At 65.6% G+C, this 19,333-nt stretch overlaps 1 protein-coding gene across 1 annotated transcript in view; it reads left to right on the forward strand.

The window, feature by feature from the left end:
• The window catches only part of LOC120394804 (collagen alpha-2(XI) chain-like), a 53,528-nt gene that overhangs the window by 18,596 nt on the left and 15,599 nt on the right, over nucleotides 1–19,333 (forward strand). Inside the window, exons 22-42 of the mRNA XM_039518952.1 lie at nucleotides 271–315; nucleotides 2,143–2,196; nucleotides 3,122–3,175; nucleotides 3,971–4,024; nucleotides 4,169–4,276; nucleotides 4,378–4,467; nucleotides 4,543–4,596; nucleotides 7,980–8,087; nucleotides 8,716–8,823; nucleotides 8,900–8,953; nucleotides 9,059–9,112; nucleotides 9,821–9,928; nucleotides 14,535–14,588; nucleotides 14,679–14,732; nucleotides 14,821–14,874; nucleotides 15,977–16,030; nucleotides 16,769–16,876; nucleotides 17,292–17,345; nucleotides 17,522–17,575; nucleotides 18,175–18,228; nucleotides 19,181–19,234. Of these exons, the coding sequence (XP_039374886.1) occupies nucleotides 271–315; nucleotides 2,143–2,196; nucleotides 3,122–3,175; nucleotides 3,971–4,024; nucleotides 4,169–4,276; nucleotides 4,378–4,467; nucleotides 4,543–4,596; nucleotides 7,980–8,087; nucleotides 8,716–8,823; nucleotides 8,900–8,953; nucleotides 9,059–9,112; nucleotides 9,821–9,928; nucleotides 14,535–14,588; nucleotides 14,679–14,732; nucleotides 14,821–14,874; nucleotides 15,977–16,030; nucleotides 16,769–16,876; nucleotides 17,292–17,345; nucleotides 17,522–17,575; nucleotides 18,175–18,228; nucleotides 19,181–19,234 (1,431 nt within the window). The remainder of the gene's footprint in view (nucleotides 1–270; nucleotides 316–2,142; nucleotides 2,197–3,121; nucleotides 3,176–3,970; nucleotides 4,025–4,168; nucleotides 4,277–4,377; nucleotides 4,468–4,542; nucleotides 4,597–7,979; nucleotides 8,088–8,715; nucleotides 8,824–8,899; nucleotides 8,954–9,058; nucleotides 9,113–9,820; nucleotides 9,929–14,534; nucleotides 14,589–14,678; nucleotides 14,733–14,820; nucleotides 14,875–15,976; nucleotides 16,031–16,768; nucleotides 16,877–17,291; nucleotides 17,346–17,521; nucleotides 17,576–18,174; nucleotides 18,229–19,180; nucleotides 19,235–19,333) is intronic.

Here is a 19,333-nt window from a genome sequence, read left to right on the forward strand (position 1 = left end):
GTATCTCTGTGTGTGTCTGTGTGTGTCCCGTCTGTGTCTGTCCGTGTCTGTCCCTGTGTGTGTGTCCCCCCATTTGTGTGCGTGTCCCGTGTGTCTATGTGTGTGTCTCTGTCTCTCTCTGCGGGTGTCTGTGTACATCCGAGTGTGTGTGAGTGTGAGAATGGGTGTGTGTGCTTGCACAGGGATGAATGTACACGTCTGTGCACGCGAGTCAGTGTGTTGGAAGGGGATGTGCTCCTGGTTACCTCTCACATTTGTCTCCCCACTCAGGGCACCTCTGGCGGTGACGGCCCCCATGGCTCTCCCGGGGAAAGGGTGAGTGTGGGTGTGGCATTGGGGGGACCTGGGTGTGCACAGAGCCCTGGGTACAGGGCACCGCCCTTCGCTGCACCAGCTGGGCCTGGCACACCACTGCTGGGCCTCGTGCAGCCTGCCCTGCCTTGTGCCCATTCCTGTTCACCTCTCCAGGGCCCTGTGCGACAGCCGTGCCAGGCATGGGTCACATTAGTGCAACACTCGCACTAGGCCTCTGCTCACCACCGCTGGGCCTCATCCAGCCTGCCCTGTCCGAGCGTCGCTAGCACTGTTCAGCCTCTCCGTGAGCCGGCTCCAGACCTGCTGCGCGGAGCTGCAGCGATTTGTTGGTGCGAGGGACAGGTCACTGCAGTGTGATGCTCACACGGCCCCAGTCACGGCTGCTGGGCTCAGCACAGTGCGCAGCAGCCTCAGCAGTTCCCTGGTGCGAGGGCCGGGTCACTGCAGTGTGATGCTCTCATGGCCCCAGTCACAGCTGCTGGGCTCGGCACGGTGCGCAGCAGCCTCAGCAGTTCCCGGTGCGAGGGGCGGGTCACTGCAGTGTGATGCTCGCACGGCCCCAGTCACAGCTGCTGGGCTCGGCACGTTGCGCAGCAGCCTCAGCAGTTCCCGGTGCGAGGGGCGGGTCACTGCAGTGCGATGCTCGCACGGCCCCAGTCACAGCTGCTGGGCTCGGCACGGTGCGCAGCAGCCTCAGCAGTTCCCGGTGCGAGGGGCGGGTCACTGCAGTGCGATGCTCGCACCGCCCCAGTCACGGCTGCTGGGCCCGGCACAGTGCGCAGCAGCCTCAGCAGTTCCCGGTGCGAGGGCAGGTCACTGCAGTGTGACGCCTTCGCCGCGGCCCCAGTCACGGCTGCTGGGCCCGGCACGGTGCGCAGCAACCTCAGCAGTTCCCGGTGCGAGGGGCGGGTCACTGCAGTGCGATGCTCACATAGCCCCAGTCACGGCTGCTGGGCCCGGCATGGTGCGCAGCAGCCTCAGCAGTTCCCTGGTGCGAGGGGCGGGTCACTGCAGTGCGATGCTCACACGGCCCCAGTCACGGCTGCTGGGCCCGGCACAATGTGCAGCAGCCTCAGCAGTTCCCTGGTGCAAGGGGCGGGTCACTGCAGTGCGACATGGCTGGTTTTGTGCAGTCGGGCTCCCGGTACAACACTGGCCTGGCCCCCACTCACTACGGCTGGCCCTGGCCGTGCTGGTGTCCCCGGGGCCAGGCATTGTTCTCCCTGCCCCCCAGGCAGGGCCGGCTCTACAGTTTTTGCCGCCCCAAGCAGCACGCTGAATTGCCGCCCTGGGCTGGGGGGGGGGCAGTTCGTGTGCCCTTAGGGCGGCAGGTGCGCCTAAGGGCTCTGGGCTCCCTGGGGAGCCCAGAGCCTTTTAACTCCCAGCCGCGGCCGGGAATCAGAGGGCTCCGGGCTGCCCGCGGGGGCGGGGAGCCAAGAGCCTTTTAACTCCCAGCCGCGGCTGGGAATCAGAGGGCTCGGGCTGCCCGCGGGGGCGGGGAGCCAAGAGCCTTTTAACTCCCAGCCGCGGCCGGGAGTCAGAAGGCTCTGATTCCCAGCAGCGGCTGGGATTTAAAAGGCTCTGCGCTGCCCGCTGCGGCGGGCAGCTCAGAGCCTTCTGACTCCCAGCCGCCGCTAGGATTTGCTGGGGGGGGCGGCGCTTTGGCGGTTGCGGGTCGGCGGCTCCCCCGCAGGCATGCCTGCGGGAGGTCCACCGGGGCCATCTGCCGCCCTCCCCAGGATGCCGCCCCAAGCGGGCGCTTGGCCCGCTGGTGCCTAGAGCCGCCCCTGCCCCCAGGCCCCCTAACCTCTGCTCTGCTCTCCACAGGGACTCCCGGGCCCCCAGGGGCCAAACGGCTTCCCCGGACCCAAAGGGCCACCGGTGAGTAACGTGCACTAGCTACTGGCTCCCCTGCCCCTCTGCCTGGCCCCAGCCCCCTCCCCCCACATCCAAGCTACCCCCACCTGCCCCCAGCCCCCTGCCGGCTCCTCAGCCCCCTCCCCCGCATCCAAGCTACCCCCACCTGCCCCCAGCCTCCCTGCTGGCTCCTCGGCCCCACATCCAAGCTACCCCACCTGCTCCCAGCCCCGCCGGCTCCTCGGCCCCCTCCCCTGCATCCAAGCTACCCCACCTGCCCCCAGCCTCCTGCCTGCCCCAGCCCCGCCGGCTCCTCGGCCCCCTCCCCGCATCCAAGCTACCCCCACCTGCCCCAGCCCCTGCCGGCTCCTCAGCCCCCGCATCCAAGCTACCCCACCTGCCCCAGCCCCCTGCTGGCTCCTCAGCCCTCCCCGCATCCAAGCTACCCCACCTGCCCCAGCCCCTGCTGGCCTCCTCAGCCCCCTCCCCGCATCCAAGCTACCCCCACCTGCTCCCAGCCCCTGCCGGCTCCTCGCCCCCTGCATCCAAGCTACCCCCACCTGCCCCAGCGCCCCGCCGGCTCCTCAGCCCCTGCCTGCATCCAAGCTACCCCACCTGCTCCCCAGCCCTCCGCCGGCTCCTCAGCCCCTGCCTGCATCCAAGCTACCCCCACCTGCCCCAGCCCCTGCTGGCTCCTCGGCCCCTCGCCCCACATCCAAGCTACCCCACCTGCCCCCAGCCCCTGCCGGCTCCTCAGCCCCCTGCATCCAAGCTACCCCCACCTGCCCCCAGCCTCCCTGCCTGCATCCCAGCCCTCTCCCATTGCCATTCCCACCTGCCTTTTACCTCGGCTCCCCAGCTGGCTCCCCTGCCCTCCTGACTGCTCCCCAGTTCCCTCCCACTGTGATCTCTCCCTGCCCCACTGACCTCTCCGTTTTCCTCCCCACAGGGCCCCCCTGGCAAGGACGGGCTTCCCGGGCACCCCGGTCAGCGAGGAGAAGTCGTATGTGTCTCTGTTACTGCACTGTTACTGCACTGTTAGGCTTCAGATACTTTTCTCTTACCCCTGTGTTACTCAGGGGTTCCTCCCGTGTTACACTCTGGTTCCTCCCAGGTTACACCTAAGTAACTCCAGACTACCTCTGGAAACTCCCTCATTACTCCTCACATAGTACCTTGTTACTTTCTGATTATTCCCCGTTACTCCTTTCTTACTCCCCTGTTACTCTCTGATTACTCTCGTGTTACTCTCATATTACACCTCACATACTCTGGCATTACTCTCTGGTTACTCCCATGTTACCCCAAATTACTCCCACATTACTCTCTGGATAACTCCTGTGTTACTCCTCTCTCGCACATTGCTCTCTGTTCACTCCGCTGTTACTCTTGGTTACTCCCACTTTACTACTCTCTTACTCCCATGTAACTCTCAGGATATTCCCATTTTAATCCTTGTATACTGATGTATTACATTCTAGATACTCCTGCATTACTCCTCACATACTCCAGTGTTAGTCTCTGGTTACCCCCACAGTACTTCTCACACACTCGCGTATTACACTCTGGATTCACCATGGTTACTCCTCACACACTCATGTGTTACAGTCTGGATTCACCATGGTTACTCCTCACACACTCATGTGTTACACTCTGGATACTCCATGGTTACTCCTCACACTTTTCTGCATTGCTCCTTGCACACTCCTATGTGACTCTCCACTTACACTTGGGGGGTGGGGAGCAGAGCCATCTGCCGTGGCTCATGCTAATGCCCCCATCTCTCTCTGTCTTTCAGGGTTTCCAAGGCAAGACGGGCCCCCCCGGCCCCCCAGGAGTGGTGGGACCTCAGGTAAGAAGCTGGGTGGTGGGGGGTGCCGGGGTGGGCTGGGAGCGGCCGTCAGCAGCTCCCCCTGGTGGTGGAAGAGGCAGGGGTCGAAGGGTCTGGCCCATTCCCTGAAGGTCTCTCACTGTTTCTTGTCTCTCCCTGCACTAGGGCGCTTCTGGGGAGTCTGGTCAGATGGGGGAGAGAGGTCACCCAGGCCCCCCCGGGCCCCCGGGAGAGCAGGGCTTGCCAGGACCCTCTGGGAAAGAAGGAACCAAGGTAAGGAGCTGTGATGCTCCAGTGCAGCGCTAGGGGGCGCTGTGCTGCAGGGAGCAGGGTGGGGGACCCACCTAATCCTCCTTCTCCTTCCCCCGGCGCAGGGAGACCCCGGCCCCCCGGGAGCCCTCGGGAAAGACGGCCCGGCTGGACTGCGCGGTTTCCCCGGTGAGCGTGGGCTGCCCGGCACCCCGGTGAGTACCCGCCCCCCCAATGCCCCCAGTCCATCCCCGGTGCCAGCAGGCCCTGACCTGTGCTTCTCCCCGCAGGGTGGCACGGGGCTGAAAGGGAACGAGGGGCCGGCCGGACCCCCAGGACCTGCAGTGAGTATGATGTGGGGACCCCCACGCCAGCCCCTCCCCCAACTCCTTCCCCCCAACTATTGCCATAGGCCCCCACCTCCCCAACTGTTCTCTGACCTCCCTTCCCTCACTCCCCCATCAGCCCCTCTCCTCCCTAACCTCCAACCTCCGACCCCCCTGATCCGCCCCCTCCCTCACCCCTGATCCCGGTTCCTGCAATGTGTTGGGGGGACCCTGCTGTGGGGGTGTCACGGAGTCCCCGGGCGCTGCTCTGGAACTGCTCCCCACCGAGCCAGGCAGGACTCTGGGGAGCCTCCTCTCCCGTGGAGCAGCCTGTCTGCAGGGCAAGAAGCTCCCACGGCTTCACCTCCTGGGTCTCTCCTGGGAGCATTCAGCATCCTCTGCCCCTCCGTGCGCTTCCCACAGCGAGTGCGCCCCAGCGGGGTCCTGGGGGGGCCATAGGGTCCTGCACCCCCACTTCGCAGTCAGACGTGACTCTCAGCCAGCCAGTAACACAGAGGTTTATTCGATGACAGGAACAGGGGCTAACACAGAGCTTGTAGGTACAGGGAACCGGACCCCTCGGCCGGGTCCATTCTGGGGGGCAGTGAGCCAGACCCCCACGTCTGCCCTCACTCCTTGTCCCCAGCCAGCTCCAGACTGACAACCCCCTGTCATAGGTTTATTCCCCACTTTGAACTTTAGTGTCCACAAGATGGGGACCTGCATGGACTCCTCTAAACTAAAATCCTAGTTTAGATCTGGTTCTTGCTGCCACCAGTCAAATTTTAAGTGTCTGACACACTCCCTGTTCCCCAAAAAACTTTCCCTGGGGAACACAGATCCCAACTTCCTTGGATCTCAACACAAAGGGAAATAATCCATTTCCCCCACCTTCTTCCCCCTCCCCTTGTCCTTGGGAGAGATACCTTGATTCAAACTCCTTGAATCAAACAAAGAGGGATTCACTTTTCCCCCCTCCCCTTCCCCTGAAAATCCAAACAAGGGAAGAAATCAATCAAGTTCTAAAAAGAAAAGATTTTATTAAAGAAAGAAAAAAAAAGTACACTATCTCTGTAATACCAGGATGGAAAATATCACAGGGTCTGACTTATAAACCTGGAGAGACTTTCCCCCCTCCTCCTTTCTCAGAATAATCAAAGTAACAGCAAACAGAAATAAAGATATTTCTTCAGCAAACACACAATTGCAAATGCAGAAATTAATTAGAAGATTAATTCGCCTTTCTAATACTCACTATACTGGATAGTAGGAAATACCCGTATTTTTCCGTGTATAAGACGCCCCCATGTATAAGACGCCCCCAGTTTTCTAACCCCAAATTCAGGTTTTTTGTTGTTGTTTTTTTCCCCCTGCTTTGTTGCTCCAGCCATGCCCCAGGTTTTTTTTGTTTTGTTTTGTTTTCTTTCCCTGCTTAGCCCCTCTGGCCACGCTGCAGGTCCCTCCCCCCCGCGCTGCTCCGGCTGTGCTGCAGGTTTTTTTGTTTGATTGGTAGGGGTAGAGGGAAGGAGGAGGGCCGTGTGCCCGGCTGGTCTCCGGCGGCGGCCCTGCCCGGCTCCTGCCGCGTCCCTCCCCGGCCGCGCGACTCCTGCCGCCCGGCTCCCTCGCTCCCGGTCCCAAGCGCAGCCGCCTCCCACCGCCACAGTCGCCGCAGTGGCCGGACTGCACTACCGGAGCCGGGCAGCCAGGGAGGCGGGGAGCGGGCGGCTGGGGAGCCGGGGAGCCGCCCGGCTCCCCAGCCGCCCGGCACCCTGTGTCCCCAGCTCCCCCGGTCCCCAGACGCCCGGCTCCCCGCGTCCACAGCCGCCGCAGTATCCGGACCGCACTACCGAAGCCAGGGAGCTGGGGAGCGGGTGGCTGGGGAGCCGGGGAGCCACCTGGCTCCCCAGCCGCCCGCGTCCCCCGGCTCCCCAGCCGCCCGTGTCCCCCGGCTCCCCAGCCGCCGCAGTGCCCGGACCGCACTACCGGGCCGAGCTGGGAGCGGGCGGCTGGGGGAGCCGGGAGCCGCCTCGCTCCCCAGCCGCCCGCGTCCCCCGGTCCCCAGCCGCCGCAGTGCCCGGACCGCACTACTGAAGCCAGGAGCTGGGGAGCGTGGCTGGGGAGCCGGGAGCCACCTGGCTCCCAGCCGCGCCCCCGGCTCCCCAGCCGCCCGTGTCCCCGGCTCCCCAGCCGCAGTGCCCGGACCGCACTACGGCCGGGAGCCGGGAGCGGGCGGCTGGGAGCCGGGAGCCGCCTGGCTCCCAGCCGCCCGCGTCCCCGGTCCCCAGCCGCCGCTGCCCGGACCGCACTACCGGGCCGGGGCGGGCGGCTGGGAGCCGCCTGCTCCCAGCCGCCCGGCACCCGGCTCCCAGCCGCCCGCACCTGGCCACCCGGCACCCGCATCCCCAGCTCCCCGGTCCCCAGCCGCCTCCCCGGTCCCCAGCCGCGCAGTGCCCGGACTGCACTACCGAGCCGGGAGCGGGCGGCTGGGGAGCGGGCGGCTGGGAGCCGAGAGCCGCCCGCACCGCGTCCCGGCCGCCCGGCTCCCGGCTGCCCGGCTCCGTAGTGCGGTCCGGGCACTGCGGCGGCGCGACCACCTACCCGGATGCCCGGCTCCGACACTGCCTGGCCCCGTGGCTCCGCCGCCCGGCTCCCGCCACATCCTCCGGCTCCGGCTCCGGCCCCGCAACTCCTGTCCCGGCCCCGCGCTCCCAGCTCCAGCCGCGGATGGACTGTAGCGCCGCCAGCCACGTGCAGGCAGCGCGGTAAGGGGGCAGGGAGGGGGGGGTGGAGAGAGGGCCGGGGAGTTCCGGGGTGGGGGGGTGGATGGGGTTGGGGGGGTCAGAGGGCAGGGAACAGGGGGCTTACTTCCGTGTATAAGACTACCCTCAATTTTTAGTCTAAGGATTTTAGGAAAAAGTATTGTCTTATACACGGAAAAATACGGTACTCCAGGAGAACTTGGAGACATGTCTGGCCTCTCTTAGATCCAAAGAGAGCACACAGAGCCAACAAGGAACACAGACAAAGCCTTCCCTCCACAGAAATTTGAAATTATCTTGTCCCTTGATTGGTCCTCTGGTCAGGTGTTCATCAGGTTACTGAGCTTGTTAACCCTTTACAGGTAAAAGAGACTTTAACCCTTAACTATCTGTTTATGACACCCCCTCCAGCCCCTCCTCTCTGGCCTTTGTCTCTTTCCCGGGCCAGGAGGTCACCTGATCTCTTTGTTCTCCCCCACCTTTAGCATCCCCTTGCATGGGGGAAGGCCCTGGCCATTAGTTGCCAGGAGACAGTGTATCAGCCAGAAACTGAGGCCCCCCCACAGTATTCAGAGGAAACATTAAGACCAGCCCCACTGCATCACGGGGGCAGCAAGTGACTCCTCCTCTCTCTCCCCCCAGGGCTCCCCCGGCGAGAGAGGTGGCCCTGGGCAGGGCGGCCCCATCGGACCCCCAGGCAGACCGGGCCCCCAAGGGCCACCAGGCCCCGCTGGAGAGAAAGGAGTTCCTGTGAGTAGAGGGCATGGGGGGAGCAGGGCTTAGTCAAATGCAGGGGGGCTGGGAGCCAGGACTCCTGGGTTCTCTCCCCAGCTCTGGGAGGGGAGTGGGGGCTGAGGGGTTAGAGCAGGGGGGCTGGAAGCCAGGACTCCTGGGTTCTCTCCTGGCTCTGGGAGGGGAGTAGGGGCTGGGGGTTTAGAGCAGGGGGGCTGGGAGCTAGGACTCCTGGGTTCTCCCCCCTGTGCGGGGTGGGGGGTGGGGGCGGGGGGTTTAGAACCGGGGGTCTGGGAACCAGGACTCCTGGGTTCTCTCCCAGCTCTGGGAGGGGAGTGGGGTTGGGTGGGTTAGAACGGGGGCGGGGAGCCAGGACTCCTGGGTTCTGTCCCCAGTGCGGGGAGGGGCGTGGGGGCTGGGGGTTTAGAGCAGGGGGGCTGGGAGCCTGGACTCCTGGGTTCTCTCCCCAGTGCTGGGAGGGGTGTGGGGTTGGGTGGGTTAGAACGGGGGGTGGGGGGGAGCCAGGACTCCTGGGTTCTCTCCCAGCTCTGGGAGGGGAGTGGGGTTGGGTGGGTTAGAACGGGGGGTGGGGGAGAGCCAGGACTCCTGGGTTCTGTGCACCTCACTCCCCTCTGTTTCTCCCTAGGGTGAGAAAGGTCCCATAGGCCCCGCTGGCCGCGACGGAGTCCAGGGTCCCGTTGGGCTGCCCGGCCCAGCGGGGCCCCCAGGGGGTGCTGGTGAGGACGGCGACAAGGTAAGGCCCCGTCTGTGTCTGTGTCCTGTCCCCACACACGGCAATGGGCTAAACCCCCCTTCTCCTCTCTCCGCAGGGCGAGGTGGGCGAGCCGGGCCAGAAGGGTGGCAAAGGCAACAAGGGAGAACACGTGAGTAGGAACTGGGGGCTCCCCTGACCCCAGACTGGGGCCGATTCCCCTGCCTGGGGTATCTCTGTGTCTCAGCATCACTGACCCCCATCTCCTTCCTTCCAGGGTCCCCCAGGCCCCCCAGGTCCCATGGGCCCAGTTGGGCAGCCTGGAGCAGCCGTAAGTACCTTGCACCCCTCAGACAGCATCCTGCAGCACAGGGCAGTGCCAGCTCTGGGCAGGGCCGGATGATGGAGCTGGGTTGTCTCCATGCAGGACGGCGGGTGAAGCTGATGGTGATGGAGCTGGTTGGCTCTGTGCAGGGCAAGGGGATGGAGCTGGGTCAGCCCCGTTCAGGGCAGGGGGATGGAGCTGGGTCTGCTCCATGCAGGGTGGGGGCGATGGAGCCGGGGTGGCTCCATGCTGGGCTGAGGGACAGAGCTGAGGATGATGGAGCTGGGTCTGCTCTTTGCCAGGCTGGATGATGGAGCTGGGTCAGCTCCGTGCAGGGCCTGGGTGACTGAGCCGGGTCAGCTCTGTACAGGGGCTGGGTGATGGAGCCGGATCGGCTCCATGTGAGTGGGGGGAACGTAGCTGAGGGTGATGGAGCCCGGTCTGCTCCATGCTGGGTGGAGAGTCCCTGTCCCCTGGCAGCGCAGTGTCCCGGCCCCTCACTCATGCCATGGGGCGAGGTGCTCGGTTTCTGATGGCACAGGGGCCCCACATTGCACTGCTGGAGTATGGGTGGGATTCTGGGGAATGGCAGGGGGGGTTCCCACTGCTCCCACAGTACCGAGACCTCCCCCACCCCCTCGCCCGCTCAGCGAGTCCCATCTCCCCGGGGCCGCTTGAGGCCCGTCTCTGACTCTCTCTTGTGTCTGTGTCGAGGGGGCTGATGGGGAGCCGGGCGCTCGGGGCCCCCAGGGCCACTTTGGGGCAAAGGGCGACGAAGGAACCCGTGGATTCAACGGGCCGCCTGGCCCCATCGGGCTGCAGGTGAGTGGGGCCTGTCACTGGCCTTGCAGGGTTTCCCCCTCTGCCCCCCATTGAGCCACTCCGGTGCCCTGGCCCCACCCTACACCTGGCCCCGCCCCCATGCTCCATACCTCCCACCTGTCTCCACCCTCCCCCTGGACCCAGACCCAACCCAGCCCGAGCCCCCTTACCTAGCCATGGCCGCAGCCCTACACCTGTCCCTGGCCCAGCCCCCATGCTCCATACCTCCCACCTGTCTCCGCCCTCCCCCTGGACCCAGACCCAACCCAGCCCAGTCCGGCCTCCCTAAGTAACGCCTGCCCCATGGTGCAGTTCTAGCTGGGGACAGGATTCCCCTTCACTTCCTGTCCCAAACTGCTGGGCAGCATGATGGTGCGACCACTAGCCAGTTATGGCTGGGTCCCACCCCCGAGCCAGCTGTTCTGGGAGGCGGGGGAACCAATCCCTGTGTGCCCTCCTCCTCACCTACCTGGATCCAGATGTGCCCCTCTGTCTGGGTCCCCTCCCCCCATCCCCGCTCCAGATGTGCCCCTTGCTCTGCCCCCCCCCCCGCACAAGCTCCAGATGTGTCCCTCCCTCTGGGCCACCATCCCATCCTGAACCAGATGTGCCCCTCTGTGAAGAAGTAGGAAGCACAGACTGTCTGTGCGGGGGAGGGGAGAGCCAGAGGTTTAGGTGAGTGTCAGGAATTCACACAGTGAGCTGAGCTTGGCCTGGGGGAGGGGAGGTGACACCTCTGGCCAGGGGAGACAAAGGAAGGAGGCGGAGAAGAGAGGAGGGGCCGGAAAGGACGGGGAGTTGAACGTGGTCTGGGAGAAGAGAGGGGAGCAGGGAGACCGAGCTCTGATCCCCGGGGGGGGGCTGTGAGGCCCCCCAAGATGGAGCTAACCGGGGGGATCTGGTTATCTGTGCCTGCAAGACCTGTGTGGGACTGTGTTCCTGTCGTCTAAATAAACCTTCTGCTTTACTGGCTGGCTGAGAGTCCTGGTGAATCGTAGGGAGCACGGGGGTGAAGGCCCTGGGTCCCCCACACTCCGTGACAACTGGTGGCAGCGGTGGGATCGGCGGCACCCCGTGGACGGCGCTTCCTGCAGTAAGTGACTGGGGAGCAGTAAAACGAAGGGGCGATTAACCCCTGGGAGAGTGTGGCCAGAGAGAAGGACTTTGCAGTAACAGGGTCCCCTGGGGGATCACGGCGAGCGATTCCCAGGGCGGAGGAGCCTGCAGCTCGACCCTAGCAGAGAGGGGGTGACCTCAAAGACTGGCACACGAGGGGTCCCCCTGGAACCCGTGGGGAGCGGCGAGCACCCCGGCCTGCGAGTGGCCAGCAGGAAGATGTATTCCCAGAAGCGCAAGTGTGAGCTGGTGGAGCTGTGCAAGCAGGGGGGGCTGCGCCATGGGAAGCTCACCAAGGCCCAGCTGATTGCCCGGCTGGAGGAGAGAGATCGCAGGAATGAACCGGTCCCTGTCTCTGAGGGAAGCAGCCGGGCAGATGCAGCGCAGGCCCCCGTGTCTGTCCCAGCTGGGAGGGGTCAGCCGGCCGCTGAGGGCTCCTCGAGACCCCCCACCCCTAGGCCTAGGGGGAGGGGGAGGAGGAGCCCAGCTACGGAGGGCACCGTGACCCCCCTGGCCAGCAGGGGATCGTCCCGGCGACGCTCGGCCTCCGTGGAGCACAGGCGGCTGGAGTTGGAGAGAGAGATCAAACGGATGGAGATGGAGGAGCGTAAGGAGCTGAGGGCATATGAGGAAAGACAAAGCCAGCGTGAATACGAGGCGAGAGAGAAGGAGAAGCAACAGCAACGTGAATTTGAGGACAGGGAGAAGCAGCGTGAATTCGAGGCGAGAGAGAAGGAGAAGCAGCGCAGACATGAGCTGGCCATGGCCCAACTGAACAACAGGGAGGCCCCGGCTGCGGTGAGTGAGGGGGGGCCCAAGCCTACAAAGAGCTTCGATAAGAACTTCCTGGCCCCGCGTAAGGAGGGGGAGGACATAGACACCTTCCTGACGGCCTTTGAGAATGCCTGCGAGCTGCACCGGGTTGACCCTGCAGACAGGATCCGGTGCCTCACCCCCTTACTGGACTCCACCGCCGTGGAGGTGTACAGCCGAATGAGAGGGGAGGAGGCGCGGGACTACAACCTGTTCAAAGCGGCCCTGCTCCGCGAGTTTGGGCTGACCCCGGAGATGTACCGGAAGAGGTTCCGGGGTCAACGTAAGACCCGGGAGGTCACCTACCTGCAACTGGTCAACCGGGCGCAGGGGTACGCCCGCAAGTGGACGGCTGGGGCCCAAACCAGAGAGGACCTGCTTGACCTAGTCGTACTGGAGCACCTGTATGCGCAGTGCCCGTCTGACCTGAAGCAGTGGCTGATGGACCGGAAGCCGGAGAACCCGCAGCATGCAGGCCGGCTGGCCGACCAATACATGGACAGTCGGGCAGGGGATGGCAGGGAGGAGTCTCGAAGGAGCAGATCTGCCTCAACGCAGAGAGAGAGTCACCATGGGACCTCCCAGAAGGAGCCGAGGGAGGGCCCCCACCAAAGGGAAGCATCTGGCGTCAGGTCCAGCCGTCCCCCTCGAGGGGACCCACGAGACATGGGCTGCTATCAATGTGGCCAACCGGGCCACGTACGGGGCCAGTGCCCCAAGCTCCGGGACAAACTGAGCAGACCAACCCCACACCGGGTCAACTTGGTAGAGACCCAGCCGGATGAGGGGCAGCGGTCGCACGAAAGGGGGGTGGGCCGCGTACCCCCTGCAAAGGAGGGAGGGGGGCCCCGGGTCGACCCCTCCGAGGGGCTGGATGCTCCCAGCCCTGAGTTTGGGGTTTACAGGGTGGGCACAGGACTACCCCTCCGGGGCGAGTGCCTTGTTCCCCTGGAGGTAGACGGGAAGGAGGTCACTGGGTACTGGGATACGGGCGCAGAGGTGACACTGGCCCGGCCGCAGGTGGTGGGCTCAGATCGGATGGTGCCCAACACCTACCTAAACCTGAGGGGTGTGATCGGGACCCCATTCAGGGTGCCTGTCGCGAGGGTACACCTAAAGTGGGGGGACAAGGAGGGCCTCAAGGACGTGGGAGTGCACCCATATTTGCCCACGGAGGTGTTAATGGGGGGGGACCTCGAGGACTGGCCAAGTAACACCCAGGGTACCCTGGCCGTGAACCATAGTCAGAGTCGACACAGGGCTCTGCACCCCGACACCGGGGAAGGTACTCTGGCCGAGACACCGAACCCTGACCCGGTGGGGAGGGAACGCCCAGGGACAGGGCTCAGAGAGGCTGTGGCCCCAGACCCAGCCGGTGAGAGAGAGCAGATCCCCGCCCCTGCCCCAGCGGCTGAGTACCAGGCCGCGGTGCGGGAAGACCCCTCCTTGCGGAGGATAGGGGACCTGGCCAGCCTCGGGGGGGGGACAGACCATGGGACGAGGTGGCCGGAAAAGGTTCCTGTGGGAGAAGGGGCTCCTGTACCGAGAATGGGCTCCCCCAGGGAAGATGGAGTCAGGGGGGGATCAGGAGGCAGCTGGTGGTACCCCAGGAGTATCGCCACCAGCTGCTGTGCCGGGCCCATGACATTCCCCCCTCAGGGCACCAGGGAGCCTGGCGTACCCAGCAGCGGCTGCTGCAGAACTATTACTGGCCTGGGGTCTTTGCCCATGTCCGGCAGCACTGCCGCTCCTGTGACGTCTGCCAGAGGGAGAGGAAGGCCCGGGACAGGGGGGAGATGGCTGTAAGGCCCCCGCCCCGCCCTGAGGAGCCTGTCCGGAGCGGGGCCAGGGTCAGAAGGGGGGCTCTGAACCGAGAGAGCCCGAATCACAGCCCGCAGACGGGAACGCGGGGAGAAGGCCCCAGCCCAGGGTGCACCCCAGGGGTACTGGGGTGGGGAAAGGGCGCGGGCGGCATAAGGTTGCAGGTGGGTCCGAACCTCCCCGGGTCACTGGCTGGAGTGACCCCGCTCAGTTCAGTCTCGGAGGGGGGAGAGGTGTGATGTGATGGAGTAGGAAGCACAGACTGTCTGTGCGGGGGAGGGGAGAGCCAGAGGTTTAGGTGAGATGCAGGAATTCAACTGTGAGCTGAGCTTGGCCTGGGGGAGGGGAGGTGACACCTCTGGCCAGGGGAGACAAAGGAAGGAGGCGGAGGAGAGAGGAGGGGCCGGAGAGGACTGGGAGTTGAACGTGGTCTTGGAGAAGAGAGAGGAGCAGGGAGACCGAGCTCTGATCCCCGGGGGGGGGGGGGCTGTGAGGCCCCCCAAGATGGACCTAACCGGGGGGATCCGGTTATCTGTGCCTGCAAGACCTGTGCTGGACTGTGTCCTGTCGTCTAAATAAACCTTCTGCTTTACTGGCTGGCTGAGAGTCCTGGTGAATCGTAGGGGAGCACGGGGGTGAGGGGCCTGGGTCCCCCACACTCCGTGACACCCTCCATCTCTGCCACGCCCCCCCCGCATCCTCCAGATCCAGATGTGTCCTAGGTCTAGGTCCCTCTTCATCCCAAATCCAGATGTGCTGCCTGCTTCCCCCAACTCCCTGGATCCAGATGTGCCCCTTGATCTGCCCCTCCCCCCAGTCCAGATGTGCCCCGCACTGATGCTCTGTCTCTCCCTAGGGTCTGCCGGGCCCGGCGGGGGAGAAGGGCGAGACAGGTGATGTGGGCCCCCTGGTAAGTGACGCCGGCTGCCCCCCATTCCCAGCCCCCCCTCCAGGTGGGAATGTCCCAGAGCCCCCCTCACCTTGTTCTTTCTCCCCACAGGGCCCCCCAGGACCACCGGGGCCACGTGGCCCAGCCGGACCCTCCGGAGCCGACGTAAGTTCCTCCCCTGCGCGCCTCCCCCCCCGTCAGCCCTGCCCCGCACGTCCCCGGAGGTAACCAGCTCTGCTCTCTCCCCCTGCAGGGACCCCAAGGCGGCCCCGGAGGCATCGGCAACCTGGGCCCCCCCGGAGAGAAGGTAGGTGGAGGCAGGACGCCTGGGTCCTCTCCCAGCCCGGGGGGGCAGGGTGGGGCTGGTAGATTTCATGGAGTTCAAGGCCAGAAGGGCCCATTCACTCCAGCCCGGCCCCTGGACAGCGGCGGGCAGAGAATCGCTCCCTGTCACCCTGTGCCCAGCCCCGTGACCTGGCTGGACTGACACGTGTCAGCACCCGGGGAACCGAGCCAGGGGCCACGACAGCTGAGCCCAGGAGGGACCGAGGGGCCCCCAGGGCTGACACCCCTGCAATGGCAGGGACCTGATCTGCTGAGCCCAGCCAGCGACCCACACCCCGCGCTGCAGGGGAACAGGAAACCCCCTAAGGGCCCTGCCAGTCTGTCCTGGGGGAGATTCCTTCCCTGCCCCAGTCTGGGGACCCCCAGCATGAGAGCCAGACTCAGCAGCCAGACAGAGGTGTCTCTGGAGCCCCTCAGAGCACCGCCCCCCCTGTCTCCAGCTGATTGAATCTGGGGGAGCAAATCCCTTCCTGACCCCGCTGCCCTGCAGCCTGAGACTGGGCGAGTCACTGTCCTCCTGCAGAGCATGCAGAGGGCAGTGCAGGCCACCCTGTTCTCCCCATGGCCCGTGAAGGGAGGGGACGGATGGGGGGACTCAGAGTCATCCACTGCAGGAGTCAAAGGGACCCACCACCACTCACCCAGGGGAATGTGCGGCTGGAGCAGGACTCCTGGGTTCTCTCCCAGCTCCGGGAGGGGAGCGGGGCCAGGACTCCTGGGTTCTCTCCCAGCTCCGGGAGGGGAGCGGGGCCAGGACTCCTGGGTTCTCTCCTGGCTCAGGGAGGGAAGCGGGGCCAGGACTCCTGGGTTCTCTCCTGGCCCGGGGAGGGGAGTGGGGCCAGGACTCCTGGGTTCTCTCCCGGCTCGGGAGGGGAGCGGGGCCAGGACTCCTGGGTTCTCTCCCGGCTCGGGGAGGGGAGCGGGGCCAGGACTCCTGGGTTCTCTCTCGGCTCGGGGAGTGGGGTCTAGTGACACAGGGCCTGTGGGGTGCTGCCGCGCTGTGTCCCTGGGACCGTCCGGGGGGACCGGTCGGAGCGCGAGCGCTGACGTCTCTCTCATTTCAGGGTGAGCCTGGCGAGTCGGGGGCCCCCGGCATCCCTGGGGAGCCAGGAGTCAAGGTGAGTCTTTGGGCCCCCTGCCCCTGCTCCCTCGCACACCCTACCTGGCAGCACGGCCACTAACCCCCCCGGGAACCCCCTCCCCCTGTTTGTCCCTCTCCTACCCCCCCGGGGCTCTCCCGGGGTCCTTGCCCCCACCTGGCGGCACAGACGCTATCCCATGGGACGCCCCCGCTCCGTCCCCCACCAAGGAGCCCCCCGAACCCTCCTTCATCCCCTCTACTGGGGCCCTGCCCCCTATGGGGATCAGTGGCCACCTCCCCACATTTGTCTCTTCCTTATTAAGGCCCATCCAGAGCTGTCAGCCTCCCGCCAGGGACCCCTCCTTGGGGGTGTCTCCTGTCAGGGACCCCCAGAGCCCTGCTCCCCCCCAGCCAAGGGCCCCTCAGGGCCCATCTATCCCCTGCCTTGTGGGGGGAGACCCAGGGCCGGGCCTGGCCTTTCCCCCACCCAGTGAGAACCCCCCCGGAGCCCCTTTCTTCCAACGGGAACCCCCCCAAGTCTGGAGTGCTCCCCTCTCCCCAGGCTGTGAACCCCACCCCAGAGACAGTGGGGCCCCGACCCCTCCCCGTGACAGCCCCCCCGAAGAGACTCCTTCCCCCGCACACATGGGGGTCTCCCCAAGGGACACTGGGGCTGGGATCCCTCCCCTAGAGCTGGCCCCCAGAGCTCTGCCCCCGGCCAGGCCACTCCGCCCCGCCTCCCCCACTGACACCCCATGCTCTGTATCCTTCCCAGGGCCCCCGCGGGGAGCGAGGGGAGAAAGGAGAGACCGGTGCCGCTGGCACATCGGGACCCCCGGGGGGGAAAGGGCCCCCCGGAGACGATGGGCCCAAGGGGAACCCTGTGAGTGACGCGGCGCAGAGACCAGGGGAGGCGGAGCCAGGACTCCTGGATTCTCTCCCAGCTCTGGGAGGGGAGTGGGGTCTAGTGGTTAGAGCCGGGGGGGGCGGTGTTGGGAGCCAGGACTCCTGGGTTCTAGCCCAGCTCTGGGAGGGGAGTGGGGTCTAGTGGTTAGAGCAGGGTGGGGGTTGTTGGGAGCCAGGACTCCTGGGTTCTAGCCCAGCTCTGGGAGGGGAGTGGGGTCTAGTGGTTAGAGCAGGGGGGCTGGGAGCCAGGACTCCTGGGGTCTCTCCCAGCTCTAGGAGGAGTGGGGTCTAGTGGTTAGAGCGGGGGGGGGTGTTGGGAGCCAGGACTCCTGGGTTCTGTGCCTGGCTATAGGAGAAGGTGGCTCAGGCTAATTCATTCCTGTCTCTTCCAGGGTCCTGTTGGTTTCCCAGGGGATCCAGGCCCCCCAGGTGAAATGGGCCCCAGGGTAAGTATCAGCCCCATGCGTTGCCCTCCAGGTCCCTGCAGTCTGGGGGCGGGGAAGGTGCTGGGAGGTGGGGTGGGGTCCTAGGGGGAATGCAGCCGGGTTTGGGGCCCCCTGGCTGGGGTTTGGGGTCCCTGCCGCGGCCTCCTGCTGACTCAGGGCTTGTTTTCCACCTCCAGGGCCAGGACGGGGCGAAGGGCGAGCGAGGCGAGGATGGGGAACCCGGGCAGCTGGTGAGTGACCAGGGCTCCCGAGCGGGGCCCTGACGGGGTCCCCCCCCGGTGGTTTGGAATGGATCTCCCCTGACATTTGGACTGGACACCCCACATGTGTCCCCAGCCCCCCCACTCCCCCGAGTGCCCCCAGCAGTCTGATCAGACTCCACACGCCCCCCCGTGCCAGATCGGGTCCTTCTCTGGATTCCTTCCTGATTGGCCCCTCCGACGTTCTGGATTGGAACCCACCTCTGATGTTCCAGATCCGCCCTCTGTGACTGTACTCTGGGTTCCCCTGTTCTGGATCAGACCCCCATCTCTGGGTTCTCCTTTCCCTCATGTTCCGGATCAGGTTCCCCACCTCTCTGGGTTCCCCTCTCCCTGATGTTCCGGATCAGACCCCCCCCAACTCTGGGTTCTCCTTTCCCTCATGTTCTGGATCAGGTTCCCCACCTCTCCGGGTTCCCCTCTCCCTGACGTTCCGGATCAGACCCCCCCATCTCTGGGTTCTCCTTTCCCTCATGTTCCGGATCAGGTTCCCCACCTCTCCGGGTTCCCCTCTCCATGACGTTCTGGATTAGATTGGTTCTCCTAACTCCAGCTCTCTCTCTCTCTAGGGCTCGCCAGGCCCGACAGGAGAGAATGGCCCCCCAGGCCCCCCAGGGAAGAGGGTAAGTGATGGGTCTGTCTGGGCCCCCCTCCCCTGTCCAGGTCACCCCCCTCCTCCCGCCGTCCCCCAGGAGCCGGGCAGAAGCGTCTCACTGCACAGGGGGTGTGAGGGACGCGCCTGCTGTCCCAGCCACTGTGCGACGGGGACTCTGACCGACACAGACCCCCCGCCCTGGGCACCCACCCCGTCTGCAGCCACAGTGACCCGCCAGCAGGGGGCAGCAGACACGCACACACACAAATCCAGCTCCCTGGGAATCTCATTGCGGGGAGGGTGGGGCTGGCACCGAGGGCTGGAAATTCCTTCCCGTCCCCGGCAGCAAGTGAAACGCCCGGGCCAGAGCGTGGCAGCTAATAACAGGGAAACCGCTTAGCTCCCGGGACGCCTCCCTCCCCACACTGAGCCAGCCGGTCCCTGCCATGGGGCGGGGTGGGAGCCGGCGCCCCCTAGAGGGGACAGGCCTCAGGCCCCATTCCCCATCCCCTGCCCCCCTGAGCCAGCCAGTCCCTGCCCTGGGGCGGGGTGGGAGCCGGCGCCCCCTAGAGGGGACAGGCCTCAGGCCCCATTCCCCATCCCCTGCCCCCCTTGAGCCAGCCAGTCCCTGCCCTAGGGATGGGTGGGAGCCGGCACCCCTGAGAGGGGACAGGCCCCTGCCCCATTCCCCGTCCCCCTGAGCCAGCCAGTCCCTGCCCTGGGGCCGGGTGGGAGCCGGCACCCCCTAGAGGGGACAGGCCCCTGCCCCATTCCCCATCCCCTGCCCCCTTGAGCCAGCCAGTCCCTGCCCTGGGGCCGGGTGGGAGCCGGCACCCCTGAGAGGGGACAGGCCCCTGCCCCATTCCCCGCCCCCCTGAGCCAGCCAGTCCCTGCCCTGGTGCTGGGTGGGAGCCGCACCCCTGAGAGGGGACAGGCCCCTGCCCCATTCCCTTGTTCACCCCCGTCTCCTCTCTCCGCAGGGTCCCGCAGGCTCCCCGGGTCCCGAGGGGCGTCAGGGCGAGAAGGGCACTAAGGTAAGTGACTCAGGCTCCAGGCCCCCAGGTGGGGTCTCTGCTGGGGAGGTGTCGGGTCCCGGATCCCCTGGGGTCAGACCCAGCTCGGAGCTCCCCGGA

Source organism: Mauremys reevesii, unplaced genomic scaffold, assembly GCF_016161935.1.
Source record: "Mauremys reevesii isolate NIE-2019 unplaced genomic scaffold, ASM1616193v1 Contig8, whole genome shotgun sequence".
Lineage (NCBI taxonomy): Eukaryota > Metazoa > Chordata > Testudines > Geoemydidae > Mauremys > Mauremys reevesii.